The sequence below is a fragment of the Oncorhynchus clarkii genome, chromosome 5 (genome assembly GCF_045791955.1).
Source record: "Oncorhynchus clarkii lewisi isolate Uvic-CL-2024 chromosome 5, UVic_Ocla_1.0, whole genome shotgun sequence".
Classification (NCBI taxonomy): domain Eukaryota; kingdom Metazoa; phylum Chordata; class Actinopteri; order Salmoniformes; family Salmonidae; genus Oncorhynchus; species Oncorhynchus clarkii.
Genome location: NC_092151.1, coordinates 72118702 through 72142514, shown reverse-complemented (window position 1 = coordinate 72142514; position 23813 = coordinate 72118702). Strand labels below are relative to the sequence as shown.

Here is a 23813-nt window from a genome sequence, read left to right as displayed (position 1 = left end):
GGTTCAGGTTATGGTTAGGTTAGGGCTAAGGTTTAGGGTTAGGGTTAAGGTTTATGGTTAGGGCTAAGGTTTAGGGTTAGGTTTATGGTTAGGTTAAGGGTTAGGGTTAGTATTAGGGTTAGGTTTAGGGCTAGCAAAAATAGGATTTTTTTACACTCCAAAAAGTCCACTCCAAAAATAAGTGTGTGTGTCTCAGTGCCTAGGAGTCCATCTAGACCAGTGTCACTTTCTCCTGTGAAACAATATCCTACTCTAACATGGCCCAGTGGCTACACATTTATTCAGTGTGCATGACACTGATATTGCTATGTTGTATGTAGGAAAGGTTGACTTTACTTAGGTTGCAGCCACACCTGTAGAAAGCAAATGGCATTAAAGGGTTAATTCTAAACAACTGTCCTAAACACTTTTTTTTGGGTGCAGACCCAGATTTCTCAAAATGCCCTACCTTTGAAAAAAAAAAACACTTGAGGTGGTGAATAACAGAATGACTTAAATTGACTTGACTGCTGTTGTGGAGGTCTTGGTTTCCCTCTTCACATCACAGGAGCACAACCCACCCATGGGAAAGCAGAGCAAATAAATGTCTATGAGAATGTCTATGTATCAAACACACAGAAGAGCTTCCAGATGTGACATGTCATCATCAAGGACATCCAATGAATGGGGGATGAGTGACAGGCTCTCAAAAGTGGACTGAAACATCACTCAGGCAGAGAGAAAAATAATCGCCTCTTCAATGGCAACCTGTGTGTGTATCTATCGACACAAGGGCATGTTTCAGTGTTTAAGTGCACCGATTGAGTCTGGTATGTTGTGCCCTGTTTTGGTAGGTGATAATGTTTATTTTATAGATAACACCAGTGTGCGTGCATGTGTGTGTGTGTGTGAGGTCCAACTGGAGACCCATCACTCAGTCCTGTAGCCATGGCACAGAGACTCTTGCATCTCTTGAAATCACCTTCATGTGGAGTGACTTTTTGCACCGCTGGTGACAAGGCAATCACACTCTTTATTTAGGGGGATTCCAACCTGAGTGAAGCGTGCATAAACGGAACATAATTCCATTTTGATGCACTTTTCTCTCGTGTATTCTGACCTTGACCTTATGCATGAGAATAACATGCTATTCACCCCGCTATTCCTTTGGGGTGGATATCAAAGGAATTCATGTGTGGTGGAGGTGTGTTTACAAATACGCCATATTCTGACCTTGACTTAATTCATTCAGAATTCCACCTCCTCTCAAAGTGTAACAACATACACTACATGACCAAAAGTACGTGACTTGTCGAACATCTCATTCCAAAGATGTTGGGCGATTAGGCCTGGCTCGCAGTCGGCGTTCCAATATATCCCAAAGGTGTCCAATGGGGTTGCGGTCAGGGCTCTGTGTAGGCCAGTCAAGTTCTTACACACAGATCTCGACAAACCATTCTGTATGGACCTCAACTTGCCACAAAGTTGGAAGCACAGAACTATCTAGAATGTCATTGTATGCTGTAGCGTTAACATTTCCTTTCACTAGAACTAAGGGGCCTGAACCATGAAAACAGCCCCAGACCATTATTCCTTCTCCACCTAACTTTACAGTTGGCACTATGCATTTGGGAAGGTAGTGTTCTCCTGACCTCCACCAAACCCTCATTCAGATGGTGAAGTGTGATTCATCACTTCAGAGAACGCGTTTCCACTGCTCCAGTGTGCTCCAGTCTAATGGCGGCGAGCTTTACACCTCTCCAGCCGATGATTGGCATTGCGTATGGTGATCTTAGGCTTGTGTGTGGCTGCTTCGTCATGGAAACCCATTTCATGAAGCTCCAGATGAACAGTTCTTGTGCTGACGTCCTCGGTTTTCAACTCGGTAGTGAGTGTTGCAACCGAGGACAGACGATTTGTGGTAGGTGATAATGTTTGTTTTTATGGATAACACCAGTGTGTGTGTGTGTGTGTGTGTGTGTGTGTGTGTGTGCGTGTGCGTGTGCGTGTGTGTGTGTGTGTGAGTGAGTACAGCCCCGTATCCTGGAGACAAGAGGCCAAAACAGTTCAGCCCGGATTTATCACCATCCTTAAACTATTACTAGGAAGTAATTATGAGGCACTAAGGGCCCGATTCAGATTTACGCCTTTCCTATGCAGGCCTTTCCTATGCAGGCCTTTCCTATGCAGGCCTTTCCTATGCAGACCTTTCCTATGCAGACCTTTCCTATGCAGGCCTTCCCTATGCAGGCCTTTCCTATGCAGACCTTTCCTATGCAGGCCTTTCCTATGCAGGCCTTTCCTATGCAGACCTTTCCTATGCAGACCTTTCCTATGCAGGCCTTTCCTATGCAGGCCTTTCCTATGCACTTCTCAGTAGTTGGCATTCAGACTTACCTTATGTAGGTGTGTAATGGGCTTTTCAGGTGTGGTTCCATTGTGTTTGCTGAATAAATGTAATTCAACCTCTGAAAACCGTCCCACTTGCTGGCCAACATATTTTCTCATGGAGTTTTAATTCAATAAGGTTTTTAGTACATTTAGTACTCTTTAAATACAGTATACCTTAGATTTGAATTTTCTCAACAGACTCACTAGAATATACACTGAGTGTACAAAACCTTAGGAACATCTGCTCTGTCCATGACAGACTGACCAGGTGAATCAAATCAAAATCAAATCAAATTGAATCCATGTGAAAGCTATGATCCCTTATTAATGTCACCTGTTAAATCCACTTCAATCTGTGCAGATGAAGGGGAGGAGACAGGTTGAGACAATTGAACCATTGGATTGTGTATGTGTGCCCTTCAGAGGGTGAATGGGCAAGACAAAAGATTTAAGTGCCTTTGAACAGGTTATGGTAGTAGGTGCCAGGCGCACCGGTTTGAGGATGTGAAGACCTGCAACGCTGCTGGGTTTTTCACTCTCAACAGTTTCCCATGTGTATCAAGAATGGTCCACCATTCAATTGACTTCCAGCGAAATTGGAGCCAGCATCCCTGTGGAAAGTTTTTGACACCTTGTAGTCAATACCCAACTAATTGAGGCTGTTCTGAGGGCAAATGGGGGTGCAACTCAATCTTAGGAAGGTGTTCCTAATGTTTTGTACACTCGGTGTATATCGAGAGAATGGGTTCAGCGTAGGGATCAATGAAAGAAAGCCATCTAAATACACACATATTCATCTCCTTTTCAGCACCAATTGTAGGCTACTGCACTAAAGTGACAGTTATTATGTATGTTGATATTATTGACGGTGGCTACCGACAGTGGCTACCGACAGTGGCTAATATTTAATATGATAGAAATTATTTTTTTAAATACTGAAAAGTCCTGGCATATAATTAAAACATTCTAGAGTGCATAAATCAACCTGGTAAGTAAGGCACTAATGTCAGTGCTCTCAGGTTTCCATAGAATACAGCCTCGGCTTGGGTCTCCAAATTTCAGCCTTGCAAATTCTGAAGCCATAGGCTTAGAATTACAATTCTGAATAACGACACAGCTATTTCTACTTCACTTTGTGAAAAACAGGCCCGAAATACCTGTCATGTTGACATGTTTTTCCATTTGCTGAAATATGACTAGTTTCACATTGTCTCCAACGATCATAAGACAGATCTGAGATATTTACAATTCCCTTAACCAGACAGCTTGCTCATTTAAATAGATCATATCAATACCTCTTATCAATTGGTAAATAACAGTGCATGGAGAATGGTGTTATTCCTATCAGGAAAAATACACTATACAGTGCATTCAAACCCCTTCCGTTTTTCCACATTTTGTTACATTTCAGCCTTATTCTAAAAAGGATAACATTATTTTTTCCCTCATCAATCTACACACAATACCCCATAATGACAAAGTGAAAACAAGAAAAAAACTGAAATACCTTATTTACGTAAGTATTCAGACCCTTTGCTATGAGACTCAGGTGCATCCTGTTTCCATTGATCATCCATGAGAGGTTTCTACAACTTGATTGGAGTCCACCTGTGTTATATTCAATTGATTGGACACGATTTGGAAAGGCACACACCTGTCTATATAAGGTGCATGTCTGAGCAAAAACCAAGCCATGAGGTCGAAGGAATTGTCCGTAAAGGGTGCCAAAAAATGTCTGTAGCGTTGAAGGTCCCCAAGAACACAGTGGCCTACATCGTTCTTAAATGGAAGACGTTTGGAACCACCAAGAATCTTCCTAGAGCTGGCCGCCCTGCCGAACTGAGCAATCAGGGGAGAAGGGCCTTGGTCAAGGAGGTGACCAAGAACCCGATTGTCATGCCCTGGCCATAGAGAGGCTTTTATTCTCTATTTTGGTTAGGCCAGGGTGTGACTAGGGTGGGCATTCTATGTTCATTTTCTATGTTTTGTTTTTCTTTGTTGTTTGGCCAGGTGTGGTTCTCAATCAGAGGCAGCTGTCTATCGTTGTCTCTGATTGAGAACCATACTTAGGTAGCCTTTTCCCACCTGAGTTTTGTGGGTAGTTGTTTTCTGTTTTTGTGTCTGCACCAGACAGAACTGTTTCGGTTGTTCTCGTTGTTGTTTTGTTAATCAGTGTTCAGTTCCATTAATAAAAGGATGAACACGTACCACGCCGCCTCCACCAAAGGACCAACAGCATGGTAAGGAGGAGCAGCGCTATCTGGGGAAATGGATATGGGAGGAGATATTGGAAGGCATTGGACCCTGGGCACAGGCTGGGGAGTATCGCCGTCCACAGGAGGAACTGGAGGCAGCTAAGGCTGAGCGGTAACACTACGAGGAGTTGGCACGGCTGGCAAGGTAGTCCGTGAGGCAGACCCAAAAACGTTTTTTGGCAGAGTCAGGATTCAGACCTGAGCCAACTCCCCGTGCTTACCGTAAGGAGCCAAGGATGGAACCAGAGCCAGTAAGGGTGGAATTGTAGGTGAGTGAATGGGGCAAAGCAGAGACAGTGAAGGAGTTAATGGGGAGATTGGAGGAGAGAGTTATGAGGGAGTTGTCCGGGATTTGATGTCACCTGAGTCAGCTCTCCATACTCGTCCTGAGGTGCGTGCTAGCCGTCTGGTGAAGACTGTGCCAGCCCCACGCACCAGGCCTCATGTGCACCTCCCTAGCCCTGCACGTCCTGTGCCAGCTCGGCGCTACAGCTCTCCAAGACATGCTTACCATGGCGGGCATCGTACTGGTCAGGCACCGTGTTATGCGGTGGAGAGCACGGTGTCTCCAGTACGCGTTCTTAGCCCGGTGCGCTACATCTCAGCTCTCTGCATCTGCCGGGCTAGGGTGAGGATCCAGCCAGGATGGATGGTGCCAGCCCTGCTCTCCAGACCTCCAGTGAGTCTCCTTGGGCCAGGATATCCTGCGTCGGCGCTGCGCACTGTATCTCCCGTGTGTCTGCACAGCCCAGTGCGTCCTGTGCCTGCGCCACGCACATGCCGGGCTAAAATCACCGTCCAGCCAGGACGGGTTGTGCAGGCCCTTAGTTCGAGACATCCAGTGCGCCTCCACAGCCCAGTCTATACTGTGCCTCCTCCCTTCAGAGTCTCCCACCTGTCCGGCACTGCCAGAGTCTCCCGCCTGTCCAGCGCTGCCAGAGTCTCCCGCCTGTCAGGCGCTGCCAGAGTCTCCCGCCTGTCAGGCGCTGCCAGAGTCGCCCGCCTGTCCGGGGCCCGCTGCGAGGGTCCCAGGTCTGGGGTCGGCGCTGCCAGAGTCTTCCCCCAGAGTAAGGAGTATGGAATGTGTAATCAGACAGGAGAACAACAGAGTAAGGAGTATGGAATGTGTCATCAGACAAGGGAACTCTAGATTAAGGAGTATGGAATGTGTCATCAGACAAGGGAACTCTAGATTAAGGAGTATGGAATGTGTCTTCAGACAGGGGAACTCCAGAGTAAGGAGTATGAAATGTGTCATCAGACAGGAGAACTCCAGAGTAAGGAGTATGGAATGTGTCTTCAGACAGTAGAACTCCAGAGTAAGGAGTATGAAATGTGTCATCAGACAGGAGAACTCCAGAGTAAGGAGTATGGAATGTGTCATCAGACAGTAGAACTCCAGAGTAAGGAGTATGAAATGTGTCATCAGACAGGAGAACTCCAGAGTAAGGAGTATGGAATGTGTCATCAGACAGTAGAACTCCTGAGTAAGGAGTACGGAATGTGTCATCAGACAGGACAAATCCAGAATAAGGAGTATGGAATGTGTCATCAGACAGGAGAACTCCAGAGTAAGGAGTATGGAATGTGTAATCAGATAGGAGAACTCCAGAGTAAGGAGTACAGAATGTGTCATCAGACAGGAGAGCTCCAGAGGAAGGAGTATGGAATGTGTCATCAGACAGAACTCCAGAGTAAGGAGTATGGAATGTGTCATCAGACAGGGGAACTCCAGAGTAAGGAGTATGGAATGTGTCATCAGACAGGGGAACTCCAGATTAGGGAGTATGGAATGTGTCATCAGACAGGGGAACTCCAGATTAAGGCGTATGGAATGTGTCACCATACAGGGGATCTCCAGAGTAAGGGGTGTGGAATGTGTCATCAGACAGGAGAACTCCAGAGTAAGGAGTATGGAATGTGTTATCAGACAGGGGAACTCAGAGTAAGGAGTATGGAATGTGTCATCAGACAGGGGAACTCCAGATTAAGGAATGTGGAATGTGTAATCAGACAGGAGAACTCCAGAGTAAGGAGTGTGGAATGTGTCATCACACAGGAGACCTACAGAGTAAGGAGCGTGGAATGTGTAAACATACAGGAGAACTCCAGAATAAGGAGTGTGGAATGTGTCACCAGACATGCGAACTCAAGAGTAAGGAGTATGGAATGTGTCATCAGACAGTAGAACTCCAGAGTAAGGAATATGGAATGTGTCATCAGACAGTAGAACTCCAGAGTAAGGAATATGGAATGTGTCACCAGACATGTGAACTCAAGAGTAAGGAGTATGGAATGTGTCATCAGACAGTAGAACTCCAGAGTAAGGAATATGGAATGTGTCATCAGACAGTAAGACTCCCGAGTAAGGAGTATGGAATGTGTCATCAGACAGGGGAACTCCAGAGTAAGGAGTATGGAATGTGTCATCAGACATGTGAACTCAAGAGTAAGGAGTATGGAATGTGTAATCAGAGAGGAGAACTCCAGAGTAAGGAGTATGGAATGTGTCACCAGACATGTGAACTCAAGAGTAAGGAGTATGGAATGTGTCATCAGACAGTAGAACTCCAGATTAAGGAGTATGGAATGTGTCACCATACAGGGGAACTCCAGAGTAAGGAGTTTGGAATGTGTCATCAGACAGGGGAACTCCAGATTAAGGAGTATGGAATGTGTCATCAGACAGGGGAACTCCAGATTAAGGAGTATGGAATGTGTCACCATACAGGGGAACTCCAGAGTAAGGAGTATGGAATGTGTCATCAGACAGGGGAACTCCAGACTAAGGAGTATGGAATGTGCCATCAGACAGAACTCCAGAGTAAGGAGTATGGAATGTGTCATCAGACAGGAGATCTCCAGAGGAAGGAGTATGGAATGTGTAATCAGACATGAGCACTCCAGAGTAAGGAGTATGGAATGTGTCATCAGACAGGAGATCTCCAGAGGAAGGAGTATGGAATGTGTAATCAGACATGAGCACTCCAGAGTAAGGAGTATGGAATGTGTCATCAGACAGGAGATCTCCAGAGTAAGGAGTATGGAATGTGTCACCAGACCGGTGAACTCCAGAGTAAGGAGTATAGAATGTGTCATCAGACAGTAGAACTCCAGAGTAAGGAATATGGAATGTGTCATCAGACATTAAGACTCCAGAGTAAGGAGTTTGGAATGTGTCATCGGACAGGGGAACTCCAGAGGAAGGAGTATGGAATGTGTCATTAGACAGAACTCCAGAGTAAGGAGTGCAGAATGTGTCATCAGACAGGAGAACTCCAGAGTAAGGGGTGTGGAATGTGTCATCAGACAGGAGAACTCCAGAGTAAGGACTATGGAATGTGTCATCAGACAGTAGAACTCCAGAGTAAGGAGTATGGAATGTGTCATCAGACAGGAGAACTCCAGAGCAAGGAGTATGGAATGTGTCATCAGACATTAGAACTCCAGAGTAAGGAGTATGGAATGTGTCATCAGACAGGAGAACTCCAGAGTAAGGAGTATGGAATGTGTCATCAGACAGTAGAACTCCAGAGTAAGGAGTATGTAATGTGTCATCAGACAGTAGAACTCCAGAGTAAGGAGTATGGAATGTGTCATCAGACAGTAGAACTCCAGAGTAAGGAGTATGTAATGTGTCATCAGACAGTAGAACTCCAGAGTAAGGAGTATGTAATGTGTCATCAGACAGTAGAACTCCAGAGTAAGGAGTATGGAATGTGTCATCAGACAGGAAAAATCCAGAATAAGGAGTATGGAATGTGTCATCAGACAGGAGAACTCCAGAGTAAGGAGTAGGGCTGCTGAATTCCTGAGCTAAAAAAACAGGTCCAGACCAGACAGCCAGGCCCTGTGGTGACACAGATCCACTGGGGCTCACACATACTGGGGGAGAGGATTAGCACATTACACCTACCCCGGGTACTCAGGCAACCTCCTCAGCCAGCAGGTCAACACCAAGACATACCTCCATTACAGCTCAAAGGGCATTAGGGAAAGGATTAGGGCCAGCATTTTCATGCTGGGCACAAAGTCACTCTCCCAACAGCCAGGCTGGCGGGCAGGCAGCCATATGTCAGCCAGATGCTGCCGGCCTCACTCCTTTCAAAGAAACAATTAGGGACAATTATTGCAACATATAAATTAATTTCATCCATGATTAAAATGTTTGGTGAAGGGGGAGCTGGACTGCACTGCCAGGTGGTTGTAATCTTGATGGCAGTCGCAGTGGGACTTTAGAAAGAGAGATGGAGAGAAAGAAAACCTGCCAAGCTGTTTATTCAGGCACTTGTGTGTCGGGTCAAGTGTCCCCCCCTGCTTTCCACATTCACCCCACCGGCAAAGGCATCTGTCCTCTAGCTAATACTGCTTTAATGGAGGTCATTCATTTTAATAGTGCCTCATTTCAAACTCCAATAGTTAAGGCATGCAGTGCTCTGGTCTGGGTGGTAGTGTTGCAGCAGGAGTGAGGGCTAGCTCTCCAAATAAACAGTCCCCCGCGAGCAGCGGGTGTCTCAACCACGCCGTAATCCACCCAGCGGCCCAGTTCACGGTCACAGAGGGGGGAAACGCAGCCCTGCTCCTCTGAGAAATCTAAACCATGTTAGGGATATGAAAACCACATTTGGGTAAGTGGCAAAGAGTAGGATGACAGGGTGACTGGAACTCAGAGCACTCACTGGATAACAGAACAATCAAGTGTAATTGTACTTGAAAAGTGGAGAACACAGGAGGAACCGCCAAACAAGTCTGTCAGCTGTTTGTCAGACCCTTTCCACCCAGAGTATATTATTACCGTCCACAACTCTATCCGTCTCCAGCAACGCTCACACACAAACACACACACCAGATAAGAGGGCTGAAGAGACCCCTTTAAGTTGGGTGACAGCTGATTTGCGTTCTCATAGAATATCTTTAAAGGCGGTAAAAGAGTACTGCTGTTGATGAGTCATTATGGTGCCAGTAAAGGTGAAACAGGAAAACCATTTCACCTTCAGATGAAGAGTGTCACTGAGGGAGGTGTCAGTCTGTCATCCAGTCTGTACATACAGAAAGAAAGTCGCACACTGTAATTATGTTCCCAAACATTTAATGTCGTTTACAAAATTTCACTCAGGAAGGCTGGTCTGAATGTTCTTCAAACTTCATCAAGCAGCATAACAAAATTCACTTTGTTTCCTATTCTACTGGCATAGTGGGCATGGATACAAATGTATCATAATCAGCATAGCGTCTCATTCTTCTCTTTGCTATTAGCCATGTGCAGAATGGCATTCACCTATTTACCTTCAGCCTATAAGCACGGAACAATAATGCACATTCTGCAAATTTCTGTTTAACCTATGGGCTCAGTCCTGCAATTATCACTTTCCTCCCTCTCAACCAATGGGTGTAAATCTTGGGATGTATTTATATGTCAACTTATCTATGTTCTCTCACTTGCTGTTTTTCAGCAACAGTTGTCGACAACCATTCACCTCCCCACCACCAGCACCAGGTATAATAACCTTAAGGCCCAACATTGGAACTTCTTTACCCTAGCGGTGGGTTCGATGCCAGCTGCCCAGCAAATGGCTACCTGTCATCAGAATCTGGCTCTGAGGAGCATTACCCCAAATGATTTCATAAAATCCCATATTGCATTCTGTCTCTGTTGTTCATTAATTTAAGCCTGTACTCGATAGAAATGGGTATAGCAACCAACGTGTCGGCACGCAGTGCCTTCTTGACTTTCTTTCTTTTTATAGTTGACTCTGTTAGTCAGCACCTCCACAAAACATTTTTGGGTGTGTGTCATCTTAGGCCTTTTACTCAGTCTGTACATGCCAAATCCCAGCGAGGCGTCTCTGGCCACAGACGTACGTACGCTAACAAAGGACATTTTTTATGTCAGATATCAGATTTATACCGTAAAACATGCCAGGTTCACAGTGAAAAATCTAAATTAGATACATTAATTACCATTATCAGTAGTTGTATGGTTATTACAGTCATTTCTGCTGTTATTCTTTGTTGCACTTCAACATACATTTCTAGATCTCCTCACTTGAAAATGTCTTCCCATGTTTAAGAGTCTCCCGTGCTGCAGGATAATTTATGTTTACTCCTCAGATTAAAGACATCCATCTCTGAGGTGTGTCACTTACCCAGCATACCTTGCAGTTTCCTGTCCTCAGTCTGCATAACGTTGATGTATGATCTGTGAAGAGCAGAGTTGTTTTATCTCCCGCGTGGTGACATAGGATGGTCGTTTTATCTCCAGTGCAGGAAGCATGTGATGCTTCTCCATCGCTCCTGGCCTGTCTGCCCGTAGACAGCCTGATGAAAGCACAGGGCCACCTTGCCTGGACAGAACACATCCATCAGACCTACAGGCCCAACGGGGGCACAGCAGAGTCATACTCTGCCCCTGGGAGCACCAAGTGTCCTAGCCAGGTTTAAAGAGGCTTTTGTATCTCACCGATGCTACACACAGACATTCACATGCATACTAGTCCACGTAAGCATGGAGGTACATACCACATATGCACACACAGAGAAATTCACACTTTAATGACTCACTACTGTATATTTGAACTTTCATATGTACACATTCACTCAAACCCCATGTGGTGGATGAAGACATTCGTGCCTGTTCAAAGAGGGATTTCCCCACGCGCTAGTATGTCTACTAGTGTACTCCACTGGGACACACGTCATAAAATGTTGGATGATAGAGAACACAGACAATAAATAGCTATTATTGGATGGGCGGTTGGTTGGTCTATTAAAATTCTGAAGCCAACTGCACACAGACATCACAGTCACATCATTTCAATCATATGGTTGACAATGACTTCCTGGGTACATCATTTGAACCAATATGAGACAAAGATGTGGAAATTGTGTTCTCTTACAATCCACTCCATTGGGCCAGTCGTTGAGTGACTAACAGGCTTTGAAGTGGCTTTCCTGGGTTGATGAGGTGCATGTAGGCCAGACACACAAAGGAAATGTTTCAATTTTCACAAACTGACCCTTCATCCTCACCGACAAAAAAAGCAACAATGCTGCATCAATTGGTGGACAATTTCCCAAGCACTCACACCAGAATTTATTTTAACAAGCATTTTAAGAGTTCCATAAATTATCCTAGGGGTTTAGTGATGCACCAGTCTGTGATCGCTCAATTTTCATTCTCTCGCTCTCCCTTTCTCTCTCTCTCTCTATTAATTTCTCTCCCTTCTCTCTTTCTCTCTCGCTTTCAGTTTCCTCTCTCTCTCTCCACTTCTCTCTCTACTTCTCTCTCTCCTTCCCTTTCTTTCTCTCTGATTGCTTCCACACGCTGAAGGAAAAGTCCAGCTGGAGACTGTAAAAATAAACTCTCCATGTTTAAAAATGGGAAGATCAGCCCTTTTTTTAGGTTTCTTTTCATGTTTGTGTCCCTGTGTGTCCAGCCTGGTGAGGTAGAGCAGGTTGAGAACAGAATAGAACAGAAAGAGGAAGGTGCTGTGCTCTGCATGCCAGAATGGGAATGTGGAGGAGGGTGCTTTTTGAAGTGAGGAAGAACACTAATTGGCAAGGGAGCGGAGAGAGAAAGACATACTTGCTGCCAGATCTTTCTGTAAAACACATTCTATGTTCTGTTTGCAGGTCTAGAGTGAGGTGTTGGAGGCCTAGACATGCAGAACCAGGACAATTCACAGTCAAGGACCAGCTCCTGATACCACTTTTAGCTTGCAATAAGTGCAGGGTAAACGTTGCTTCCTGCCTTTTTGCATGGCTGGGTTATGCCACATTTAGTCTGTCTGCTCAGCTTTAATACTGTACCTGTATGTTATTTATTTCTGTTAAGAGTATTGGGCCAGTAACCGAAAGGTCGCTGGTTCGAATCCCCAAGCCGACTAGGTGAAAAATCTATCAATGTGTCCTTGAGCAAGGGATTTTCGAATTCTAATTTCTCCAATAAGTCGATCTGGATAAGAGCGTCTGCTAAATGACTAAAATGTAAATCTACACTGAAGTTATACTAATTTAATTACAGTGCTTCCTTGTTTTACGGGCATGGTTAAAAAAAGGATGATGATTAATTAAAAAAGGTGTAATTTATCCCAATCTCAATCTTATTCTTAATCTTTCAATATGTTGATTCACTTCAGGATGACTTGTCCTTATCTGCTCTGTCTTCCCAGTGTAAACAGGTAAACACAGAGAAAGACCTCCTTTCATATCCTGTCTCAATGGCCTCCCCTGGTTTCACCTATGGTTTCACCTATTTTTCACATGTTCTCAGCTATATTGCACAGCACTGTCTTTAATCACATCTAGTGTACTGTATACTGTATATATTAATTATCCTATATTACTGAATATAAGACATAATTATACTGCCATATCACGTACATTAACTTCACAGGGACTTGATAAATACTGTGGCACTTTAACAACTTTGAAGATGATGTTTTAATGACAGATTCTCAGCAAGGACTTTGTGAATAATTTACCAAGTTCAGCAAACAGGGCTAAACAGTGTTTGGCTTAATTGAGTTTGTTGGAAGTGTGTTCCTGTATTCTTGCTTTTCAACAGGCTGTCATTTATCTGTAACACGTTATGAAACCCATTACTCTTCACTCATCACTCTGAGAGGAGAAGACTGAAGCATCTGTGAGGGTTAATTACAGTAAGCTCTGTTTAATAAGCAGCATTCGTATCATGTGTCTCAGTGTAGACTCTGTAAGTGGAGAGAGGAACCTTCAGAAGCCCTGGAATGCCTGATGTTCATGTATAAATGTATAGCACATGCCAACACTGGAGTGAGGAACTGTTTTACTCTATGTTGCCAAGTAACAATTTTCTTTGGCTGTGATTGGGTCTAGATTGGGTTTAGAATATGCTGGCTGTGTTCGGCTGCCATGTTGGATTTATCTGGTGCAGAAACATACAGTGGGGCAAAAAAGTATTTAGTCAGCCACCAATTGTGCAAGTTCTCCCACTTAAAAAGATAAGAGAGGCCTGTATTTTCACCATAGGTACACTTCAACTACGACAGACAAAATTTGAAAAAAAATCCAGAAAATCACATTGTAGGATTTTTAATGAATTTATTTGCAAATTATGGTGGGAAATAAGTATTTGGTCACCTACAAACAAGCAATATTTCTGGCTCTCACAGAATCAAATAAATCAAATCAAATCAAATTTATTTATATAGCCCTTCGTACATCAGCTGATATCTCAAAGTGCTGTACAGAAACCCAGCCTAAAACCCCAAACAGCAAGCAATGCAGGTGTAGAAGCACGGTGGCTAGGAAAAACTCCCTAGAAAGGCCAAAACCTAGGAAGAAACCTAGAGAGGAACCAGGCTATGTGGGGTGGCCAGTCCTTTTCTGGCTGTGCCGGGTGGAGATTATAACAGAACATGGCCAAGATGTTCAAATGTTCATAAATGACCAGCATGGTCGAATAATAATAAGGCAGAACAGTTGAAACTGGAGCAGCAGCACAGTCAGGTGGACTGGGGACAGCAATGAGTCATGTCAGGTATTCCTGGGGCATGGTCCTAGGGCTCAGGTCCTCCTCCGAGAGAAAGAAAGAGAGAATTAGAGAGAGCATATGTGGGATGGCCAGTCCTCTTCTGGCTGTGCCGGGTGGAGATTATAACAGAACATGGCCAAGATGTTCAAATGTTCATAAATGACCAGCATGGTCGAATAATAATAAGGCAGAACAGTTGAAACTGGAGCAGCAGCACGGCCAGGTGGACTGGGGACAGCAAGGAGTCATCATGTCAGGTAGTCCTGGGGCATGGTCCTAGGGCTCAGGTCCTCCGAGAGAGAGAAAGAAAGAGAGAAGGAGAGAATTAGAGAACGCACACTTAGATTCACACAGGACACCGAATAGGACAGGAGAAGTACTCCAGATATAACAAACTGACCCTAGCCCCCGACACATAAACTACTGCAGAATAAATACTGGAGGCTGAGACAGGATGGGTCAGGAGACACTGTGGCCCCATCCGAGGACACCCCCGGACAGGGCCAAACAGGAAGGATATAACCCCACCCAATTTGACAAAGCACAGCCCCCACACCACTAGAGGGATATCTTCAACCAACCCGCCAACCCAGACAGGATGACCACACCAGTGAATAAACCCACTCAGGTGACGCACCCCCTCCAGGGACGGAATGAGAGAGCCCCAGTAAGCCAGTGACTCAGCCCCTGTAATAGGGTTAGAGGCAGAGAATCCCAGTGGAAAGAGGGGAACCGGCCAGGCAGAGACAGCAAGGGCGGTTCGTTGCTCCAGAGCCTTTCCACAGACCTGTAACTTCTTCTTTAAGAGGCTCCTCTGGCCTCTGTCCTCCACCCGTTACCTGTATTAATGGCACCTGTTTGAACTTGTTATCAGTATAAAAGACACCTGTCCACAACCTCAAACAGTCACACTCCAAACTCCACTATGGCCAAGACCAAAAAGCAGTCAAAGGACACCAGAAACAAAATTGTAGACCTGCACCAGGCTGGGAAGACTGAATCTGCAATAGGTAAGCAGCTTGGTTTGAATAAATCAACTGTGGGAGCAATTATTAGGAAATGGAAGACGTACAAGACCACTGATAATCTCCCTCGATCTGGGGCTCCACGCAAGATCTCACCCCGTGGGGTCAAAATGATCACAAGAACGGTGAGCAAAAAACCCAGAACCACACGGGGGGACCTAGTGGATGACCTGCAGAGAGCTGGGACCAAAGTAACAAAGCCTACCATCAGTAACACACTACGCCGCCAGAGACTCAAATCCTGCAGTGCCAGACGTGTCCCCCTGCTTAAGCCAGTACATGTCCAAGCCCGTCTGAAGTTTGCTAGAGAGCATTTGGATGATCCAGAAGAAGATTGGGAGAATGTCATATGGTCAGATGAAAGCAAAATATAACTTTTTGCTAAAACTCAACTCGTCGTGTTTGGAGGACAAAGAATGCTGAGTTGCATCCAAAGAACACCATACCTACTGTGAAGCATGGGGGTGGAAACATCATGCTTTGGGGCTGTTTTTCTGCAAAGGGACCAGGACGACTGATTAGTGTAAAGGAAAGAATGAATGGGGCCATGTATCGTGAGATTTTGAGTGAAAACCTCCTTCCATCAGCAAGTGCATTGAAGATGAAACGTGGCTGGGTCTTTCAGCATGACAATGATCCCAAACACACCGCCCGGGCAACAAAGGAGTGGCTTCGTAAGAAGCATTTCAAGGTCCTGGAGTGGCCTAGCCAGTCTCCAGATCTCAACCCCATAGAAAATCTTTGGAGGGAGTTGAAAGTCCGTGTTGCCCAGCAACAGCCCCAAAACATCACTGCTCTAGAGGAGATCTGCATGGAGGAATGGGCCAAAATACCAGCAACAGTGTGTGAAAACCTTGTGAAGACTTACAGAAAACGTATGACCTCTGTCATTGCCAACAAAGGGTATATAACAAAGTATTGAGATAAACTTTTGTTATTGACCAAATACTTATTTTCCACCATGATTTGCAAATAAATGCATAAAAAATCCTACAATGTGATTTTCTGGATTTTTTTTTCTCATTTTGTCTGTCATAGTTGAAGTGTACCTATGATGAAAATTACAGGCCTCTGTCATCTTTTTAAGTGGGAGAACTTGCACAATTGGTGGCTGACTAAATACTTTTTTGCCCCACTGTAGGTTATGCTTTAAATGGGAAAAATCATTATATAATTTCAGGTTTGATAATTATGAGTTCTGTAAGAAAAATACATGCAATTACAATTACATTATGAGATATTTTCTCATGTGTAATTTTACAAAGATGCTGATGTTGTCACGTTCTGACCTTAGTTCCTTTATTGTCTTTGTGTTAGTTTGGTCAGGGCATGAGTTGGGGTGGGTAGTCTATGTTCGTTTTTCTAGGAGATTCGAGATTCGAGGAGGAGATTCGTTACAGAATCACCCACCACAACCGGACCAAGCAGCGTGGTAACCAGGAGCAGAGGGTTCTGGACTCCTGGACTTGGGAGGAGATTTTCGACGGAAAGGGACTGGAAGCAGCCAAAGCAGAGCGGCGACATTATGAGGAGTTAGCACGGCAGCACAACAGGGACGAGAGGCAGTCCCAAAAATGTCTTGGGGGGAGGCACACGGGGAGTGTGGCTAAGTCAGGTAGGAGACCTGAGCCAACTCCCCGTGCTTACCGTGGAGAGAGGTGGACCAGGCAGGCACTGTGTTATGCCGTGAGGCGCACGGTGTCCCCAGTGCGCAGGCATAGCCCGGTGCGCTACATCGCAGCTCCTCGTATCGGCGGGCTATAGTGGGCATTGAGCCAGGAGCTATGAAGCCGGCTCAGCGCATCTGGTCTCCAGTGCGTCTCCTCGGCCCGGGTTATATGGCACCAGCCCTACGCACGGTATCCCCGGTTCACCAGCACAGCTCAGTGGGGTCTGTTCCACCCCGCCGCACTTGCCGGGCTACGGGGAGTATCCAGCCAGGACAGGTTGTGCAGGCTTGGTGCTCGAGACCTCCAGTGCGCCTCCACGGTCTGGTCCACCCGGTGCCTCCTCCACGCACCAGGCATCCGGTGGCAGCCCCACGCACCAGGCTGTCTCTCCGTCTCCTCCCTCCAGGTGCTCCCTCCTGTCCAGCGCTTCCAGATTCTCCCTCCTGTCCAGCGCTTCCAGAGTCTCCCCCCTGTCCGGAGCTGCCAGAGCCGCTCGTCTGTCCTGAGCTGCCAGAGCCGCCCGTCAGTCATGAGCTGCCAGAGCCGCCCTTCATTCAGGATCTGCCAGAGCCGCCCTTCACTCCGGCGCTGCCGGAGTCTCCCGCCTGTCCTGCGCTGCTGGAGTCTCCCATCTTTTCAGGGCCCACTGCAAAATTATTCAGCCCCCTTAAGTTAATACTTTGTAGCGCCACCTTTTGCTGCGATTACAGCTGTAAGTCGCTTGGGGTATGTCTCTATCAGTTTTGCACATCGAGAGACTGACATTTTTTCCCATTCCTCCTTGCAAAACAGCTCGAGCTCAGTGAGGTTGGATGGAGAGCATTTGTGAACAGCAGTTTTCAGTTCTTTCCACAGATTCTCGATTGGATTCAGGTCTGGACTTTGACTTGGCCATTCTAACACCTGGATATGTTTATTTTTGAACCATTCCATTGTAGATTTTGCTTTATGTTTTGGATCATTGTCTTGTTGGAAGACAAATCTCCGTCCCAGTCTCAGGTCTTTTGCAGACTCCATCAGGTTTTCTTCCAGAATGGTCCTGTATTTGGCTCCATCCATCTTCCCATCAATTTTAACCATCTTCCCTGTCCCTGCTGAAGAAAAGCAGGCCCAAACCATGATGCTGCCACCACCATGTTTGACAGTGGGGATGGTGTGTTCAGGGTGATGAGCTGTGTTGCTTTTACGCCAAACATAACGTTTTGCATCGTTGCCAAAAAGTTCAATTTTGGTTTCATCTGACCAGAGCACCTTCTTCCACATGTTTGGTGTGTCTCCCAGGTGGCTTGTGGCAAACTTTAAACAACACTTTTTATGGATATCTTTAAGAAATGGCTTTCTTCTTGCCACTCTTCCATAAAGGCCAGATTTGTGCAATATACGACTGATTGTTGTCCTATGGACAGAGTCTCCCACCTCAGCTGTAGATCTCTGCAGTTCATCCAGAGTGATCATGGGCCTCTTGGCTGCATCTCTGATCAGTCTTCTCCTTGTATGAGCTGAAAGTTTAGAGGGACGGCCAGGTCTTGGTAGATTTGCAGTGGTCTGATACTCCTTCCATTTCAATATTATCTCTTGCACAATGCTCCTTGGGATGTTTAAAGCTTGGGAAATCTTTTTGTATCTAAATCCGGCTTTAAACTTCTTCACAACAGTATCTCGGACATGCCTGGTGTGTTCCTTGTTCTTCATGATGCTCTCTGCGCTTTTAACGGACCTCTGAGACTATCACAGTGCAAAGTTCAAGTTCAAGGGGGCCGAATACTTTCGCAAGGCACTGTATGTGCATGCAAAGAGCAAACAACAAGCTGCACAAGAACTCACTACTGTAATGGTCCAGGTTACGAAGTGGCCAGTGACTAGTGTTTGCATCTCAATGTGAAAAAAACTGTTGGCATGTTCTTCACAAAGAGGCCAACAGATGCTACTGAGACATATGTCAGGGGAGAAGCTCCAGGTGGTATCTGATTCCAACCTCTCTTTTAAAAAGCAGGTGAAAAAGGTAATTCAAATAACCAAATTCAACCTAGCTAATTTCCGATTTATACAAAATTGTTTGACTACAGAGGTAGCAAAACTGTACTTCAAATCTATGATACTCCCCCACTTAGCACACTGCTTGACTAGTTGGGCCCAAGCTTGCTGTACAACATTAAAACCCATTCAGTCTGTCTACAAACAGGCTCTCAAAGTGCTTGATAGGAAGCCCAATAACCATCATTACTGTTACATCCTCAGAAAGCATGAGCTCCTGAGTTGGGAAAATCTTGTGCAATACACCGACGCATGTCTTGTATTCGAGATCCTAAATGGCCTGGCTCCCCCTCCACTCAGTATTTATGTTAAACAGAAAACCCAAACATATGGCAGCAGATCCACAAGGTCTGCCATGAGAGGTGACTGTATAGTTCCCTTAAGGAAAAGCACCTTTAGTAAATCCGCTTTCTCTGTGAGAGCTTCCCGTGTCTGGAATACACTGCCATCAGACACACATAACTGCACCACATATCACACTTTCACAAAAAACTTGAAGACATGGCTAAAGATCAATCAGATTTGTGAACATAATCCCTAGCTGTGTATTGCCGCTTTCCATGTTGTCTGTTGTCTGTAGCTTGTGAGGTGTAGAAACACTTTGTTGCTTTTATGGATTTTGTCTTGTTGCTTTTTGTGCCATGTTGCTCTGTCTGTATGATACTTCTTGCTTGTCCTATGTTGCTCTGTCTGTAGGCTACTTCTTGCTTGTCCTATGTTGCTCTGTCTGTATGCTACTTCTTGCTTGTCCTATGTTGCTCTGTCTGTATGCTACGTCTTGCTTGTCCTATGTTGCTCTGCGTGTGCTCACTGCTCATTGATTGTCTGTATTGTAATTGTTTTTAATAACCTGCCCAGGGACTGCGGTTGAAAATTAGCCGGCCGGCTAAAACCGTCACTTTTACTGAAACGTGGATGCACTGTCCCTGTACTGTCCCTGTAAAAATAAATAAACTCAAACTCTTCAAAATATGGCTTGTCACCTAAAAACCTCACAAACTTTTACAGATACACAATTGAGAGCATCCTGTCGGATTGTATCGCAGCCTGGTACGGCAACTGCACCACCCACAACCGCAGGGCTCTCCAGAGGGTGGTGCGGTCTTCACATCGCATCACCGGGGGCAAACTACCTGCCCTCCAGGACACTTACACCACCCAATGTCACAGGAAGGCCAAAAAGATCATCAAGGACAACAACCACCCGAGCTATTGCCTGTTCACCCTGCTACCATCCAGAAGGCAAGGTCAGTACAGGCAGTATCGTAAAGTACTTAAGTAGAAATACTTTAATGTACTACTTAAGTAGTTTTTTGGGGGTATCTGTACTTTACTATGTATATTTTTTAAAACTTTTACTTTTACTTCACTACATTCCTAAAGACAATTATGTACTTCCTACATTTTGTTTGACGCCCAAAAGTACTTGTTACATTTTGAATGCTTAGCAGGACAAGAAAATGGTCCAATTAACACTCTTATCAAGAAAACACGTGGTCATCCTTACTGCCTCTGATCTGGCAGACTCACTAAACACGAATGCATCTATTGTAAATGATGTCTGAGTGTTGGAGTCTGCCCCTGGCTATCAGAAAATGTAAAAACAAGAAAATGGTGCCGTCTGCTTTGCTTAATACAAGGAATTTTAAATGATTTATACTTTTACTTTTACCACTGATACTTAAGTATATTTTATCAATTACATTTACTTTTGATACCTAAGTCTATTGCGAACCAAATACTTTTAGACTTTTACATGAGTGATATTTTACTGGGTAACTTCCACTTTTACTTGAGGAACTTTCTATTAAGTTATCTATACTTTTACCCAAGTATGACAATTGGGTTCTTTTTCCAGTACGGGTGCGTCAAAGCAGGGACCGAGAGACTGAAAAACAGCTTCTATCTCAAGACCATCAGACTGTTAAACAGCCATCACTAACTCAGAGAGAGACTGCTGCATACATACAGACTTGGAATCATTGGCCACTTTAATAAATGGAACAGTAGTCACTTTAATAATGTTTACATGTCTTGCATTACTCATGTTACCTTTATTTAGCTAGGCAAGTCAGTTAATTAAGAACAAATTGTTATTTTCAATAACAGCCTAGGAACAGTGGGTTAACTGCTTTGTTCAGGGGCAGAACAACATATTTTTACCTTGCCAACTCAGGGATTCAATCTTGCAATCTTTTGGTTACTAGTCCAACACTCTAACCTCTAGGCTACCTGACTCCCCATCTCATATGTATATACTGTATTCTATACTATCTATTGCATCTTAGCCTGTGCCACTCTGTCATTGCTCATACATATATTTATATATTCTTATTCCATTCCATTCCTTATTCCATTAGGTATTTGTTGTGGAATTGTTAGATATTAATTCTTAGATATTGCTGCACTGTTGGAACTAGAAGCAGAAGCATTTCGCTACACTCAAAATAACATCTGCTAACCATGTGTATGTGACCAATAACATTTGATTTGATTTGATGAGGAGTCAGTACTGTCAAAATAAAGTTCATGTTTCCAGTGCTTTTCTCTGTGGTTTTGATTGCAGTGAGTGAGCATAAGGTCCATACTAATGTCATAGACACAGTGACCTTGGCCCCTGTCACTAAGTCAGACAACGGACAGACTTACAGCATTATTCACTGATGGACAACTTTGCTTTGAAACGTGTTGTTATGGAAAATAGTTAGTTGCAGTTTAAAACCAGGTGCATCTATTTTTCCAACTCTGGTCTGACTTCCCAATCGTTGTCAAGTCACATACAGTACATGTATGCTGCTGTACATTACCAGACCTCCTCTGACACACACATGCAGCTATTGAGAAAGAAATCTAATACATTATTGCTCCTCTTGCAATTCATTGGGTTACACCATAAAACCCTCCACAGAGAGAGATTGCATTTACAAGTGTCGCTGGAGTGTGGAAAAGAGCTTGTGAGATCTATAAATGTATAAAATGTGTGATTTCACTTCAATGCAAAAAAAATCACCCAAGGACCAGCTGTAGATTCGTGAATAAAGAGGGGCTGTAAAACAGAGCTAACTATGAGCAGAGACGATGGGGATCCCACGTGTTTATGCACTCTTCACCCCTGAAACTACGTGTGTGTGTGTGTGTGTGTGTGTGTGTGTGTGTGTGCGTTATAATCTCCACCGGGCACAGCCAGAAGAGGACTGGCCACCCCTCATAGCCTGGTTCCTCTCTAGGTTTCTTCCTGGTGCTTCTACACCTGAATTGCTTGCTGTTTGGGGTATTAGGCTTGGTTTCTGTACAGGACTTTGTGACATCAGCTGATGTAAGAAGGGCTTTATAAATAAATGTGATTGATTGATTGTGTGTGTGTGTGTGTGTGTGTGTGTGTGTGTGTGTGTGTGTGTGTGTGTGTGTGTGTGTGTGTGTGTGTGTGTGTGTGTGCGTGTGTGTGTGCGTTATAATCTCCACCGGGCACAGCCAGAAGAGGACTGGCCACCCCTCATAGCCTGGTTCCTCTCTAGGTTTCTTCCTGGTGCTTCTACACCTGAATTGCTTGCTGTGTGGGGTATTAGGCTGGGTTTCTGTACAGGACTTTGTGACATCAGCTGATGTAAGAAGGGCTTTATAAATAAATGTGATTGATTGATTGATTGTGTGTGTGTGTGTGTGTGTGTGTGTGTGTGTGTGTGTGTGTGTGTGTGTGTGTGTGTGTGTGTGTGTGTGTGTGTGTGTGTGTGTGTGTGTGTGTGTGTGTGTGTGTGTGTGTGTGCTTAACTATTCTTGTGGGGATCAGAATTCTGAAAAAGAATAGTAAACAAGCAGAAATTTGACCAACTTGGGACATTTTGTTAGTCCCCACGAGGTCAAATGCTATCTTTAGGAGGTTTAGGGTTAAGGTTAGAATTAGTGTTAGAGTTAGAATTACATTTATGGTTAGGAGCTAGGGTTACGTTTAGGGTTAGGGGTTAGGGAAATATGATTTTGAATGGGACTGAATTGTGTGTCCCCACAAGGTTAGCTGTACAAGACTGTATGTGTTTGTGTGTGCATGTGTGAGTGTGTGAGTGTGAACCCTGGCACGCTTATGTGTTCATGTGAGTGTACCAGGATCATATGAGTGTGTACTGCTAAAAAAAAGACCAATATTGCGAAACCAGATATCAATATCTAATTTACTTGGTTAATCTTGTTTAGTTGTTAGACACAGATCACATAGTGTATGTAATCAATCTGTCATTACGACAGATACACTGCATGTGGTTTATACAGTGGTCTGGATTTATAGTTTATAGAGAAAGGCATCCACATCCTTACCCCAATGCAGTAAGAAAAGGTAAGAATAGCACATTGTCTAATATGAACTGGTGAGATGTTGACGTCATTTCTGTTACCTACCTGCTTTCTGCATTGACTCTGTACAAGTTGTACAACCTACCACACTACTGACCTCAGACATCACATTAACAATACCTACTGTTCGTTTAACATAGAAACACAAATATTCATCTCACTACCAGTAAAGGAGGACTTCCCGGTATGACAAAATCATGGAGGCTTTGTAAACGTTGGCAGAGAACCTTTGTTTAGTCAGATGATATCAGAAAGTTTGTTTTCCCGCTTTCTCTTTTTTATCTGATTATGCATAATTCCCCTTCTGTCATCATGAGAACCGGGGGCAAGCCAAAGAAGTAGTCTTATGCAGCAATGGTAAACATTCCAGCATCAACATTCTACAGAATACTGTATTTAAATTGATGGCTGATATGCAATCTCCTGTCCATGGTAGTTACATACTTGAGATATTAAGTCTGGCATTTCAGATCTCTCGCCCAGCTAGCCAATTATAAACAAACACCTGGTTTCTGGCGATGGAAATCTCTGTGTGTGGGGCTCTGGGGAATAGCCAGCGACAGTCAGACAGCCTTTATAAACTTCACCAGATGCTTTAAAC

The 23813-nt window shown here is 44.6% G+C and overlaps 1 protein-coding gene across 1 annotated transcript; it reads left to right on the top strand.

Moving 5' to 3' along the window:
* The first annotated feature begins 5832 nt into the window (after nt 1-5832).
* LOC139409751 (golgin subfamily A member 6-like protein 7) lies at nt 5833-7523 on the top strand. The gene is made up of 2 exons (XM_071155137.1): nt 5833-6529; nt 6685-7523. Exons 1-2 carry the CDS (start codon nt 5833-5835, stop codon nt 7521-7523), a joined length of 1536 nt encoding a protein of 511 aa, XP_071011238.1.
* Nucleotides 7524-23813: the final 16290 nt, after the last annotated feature.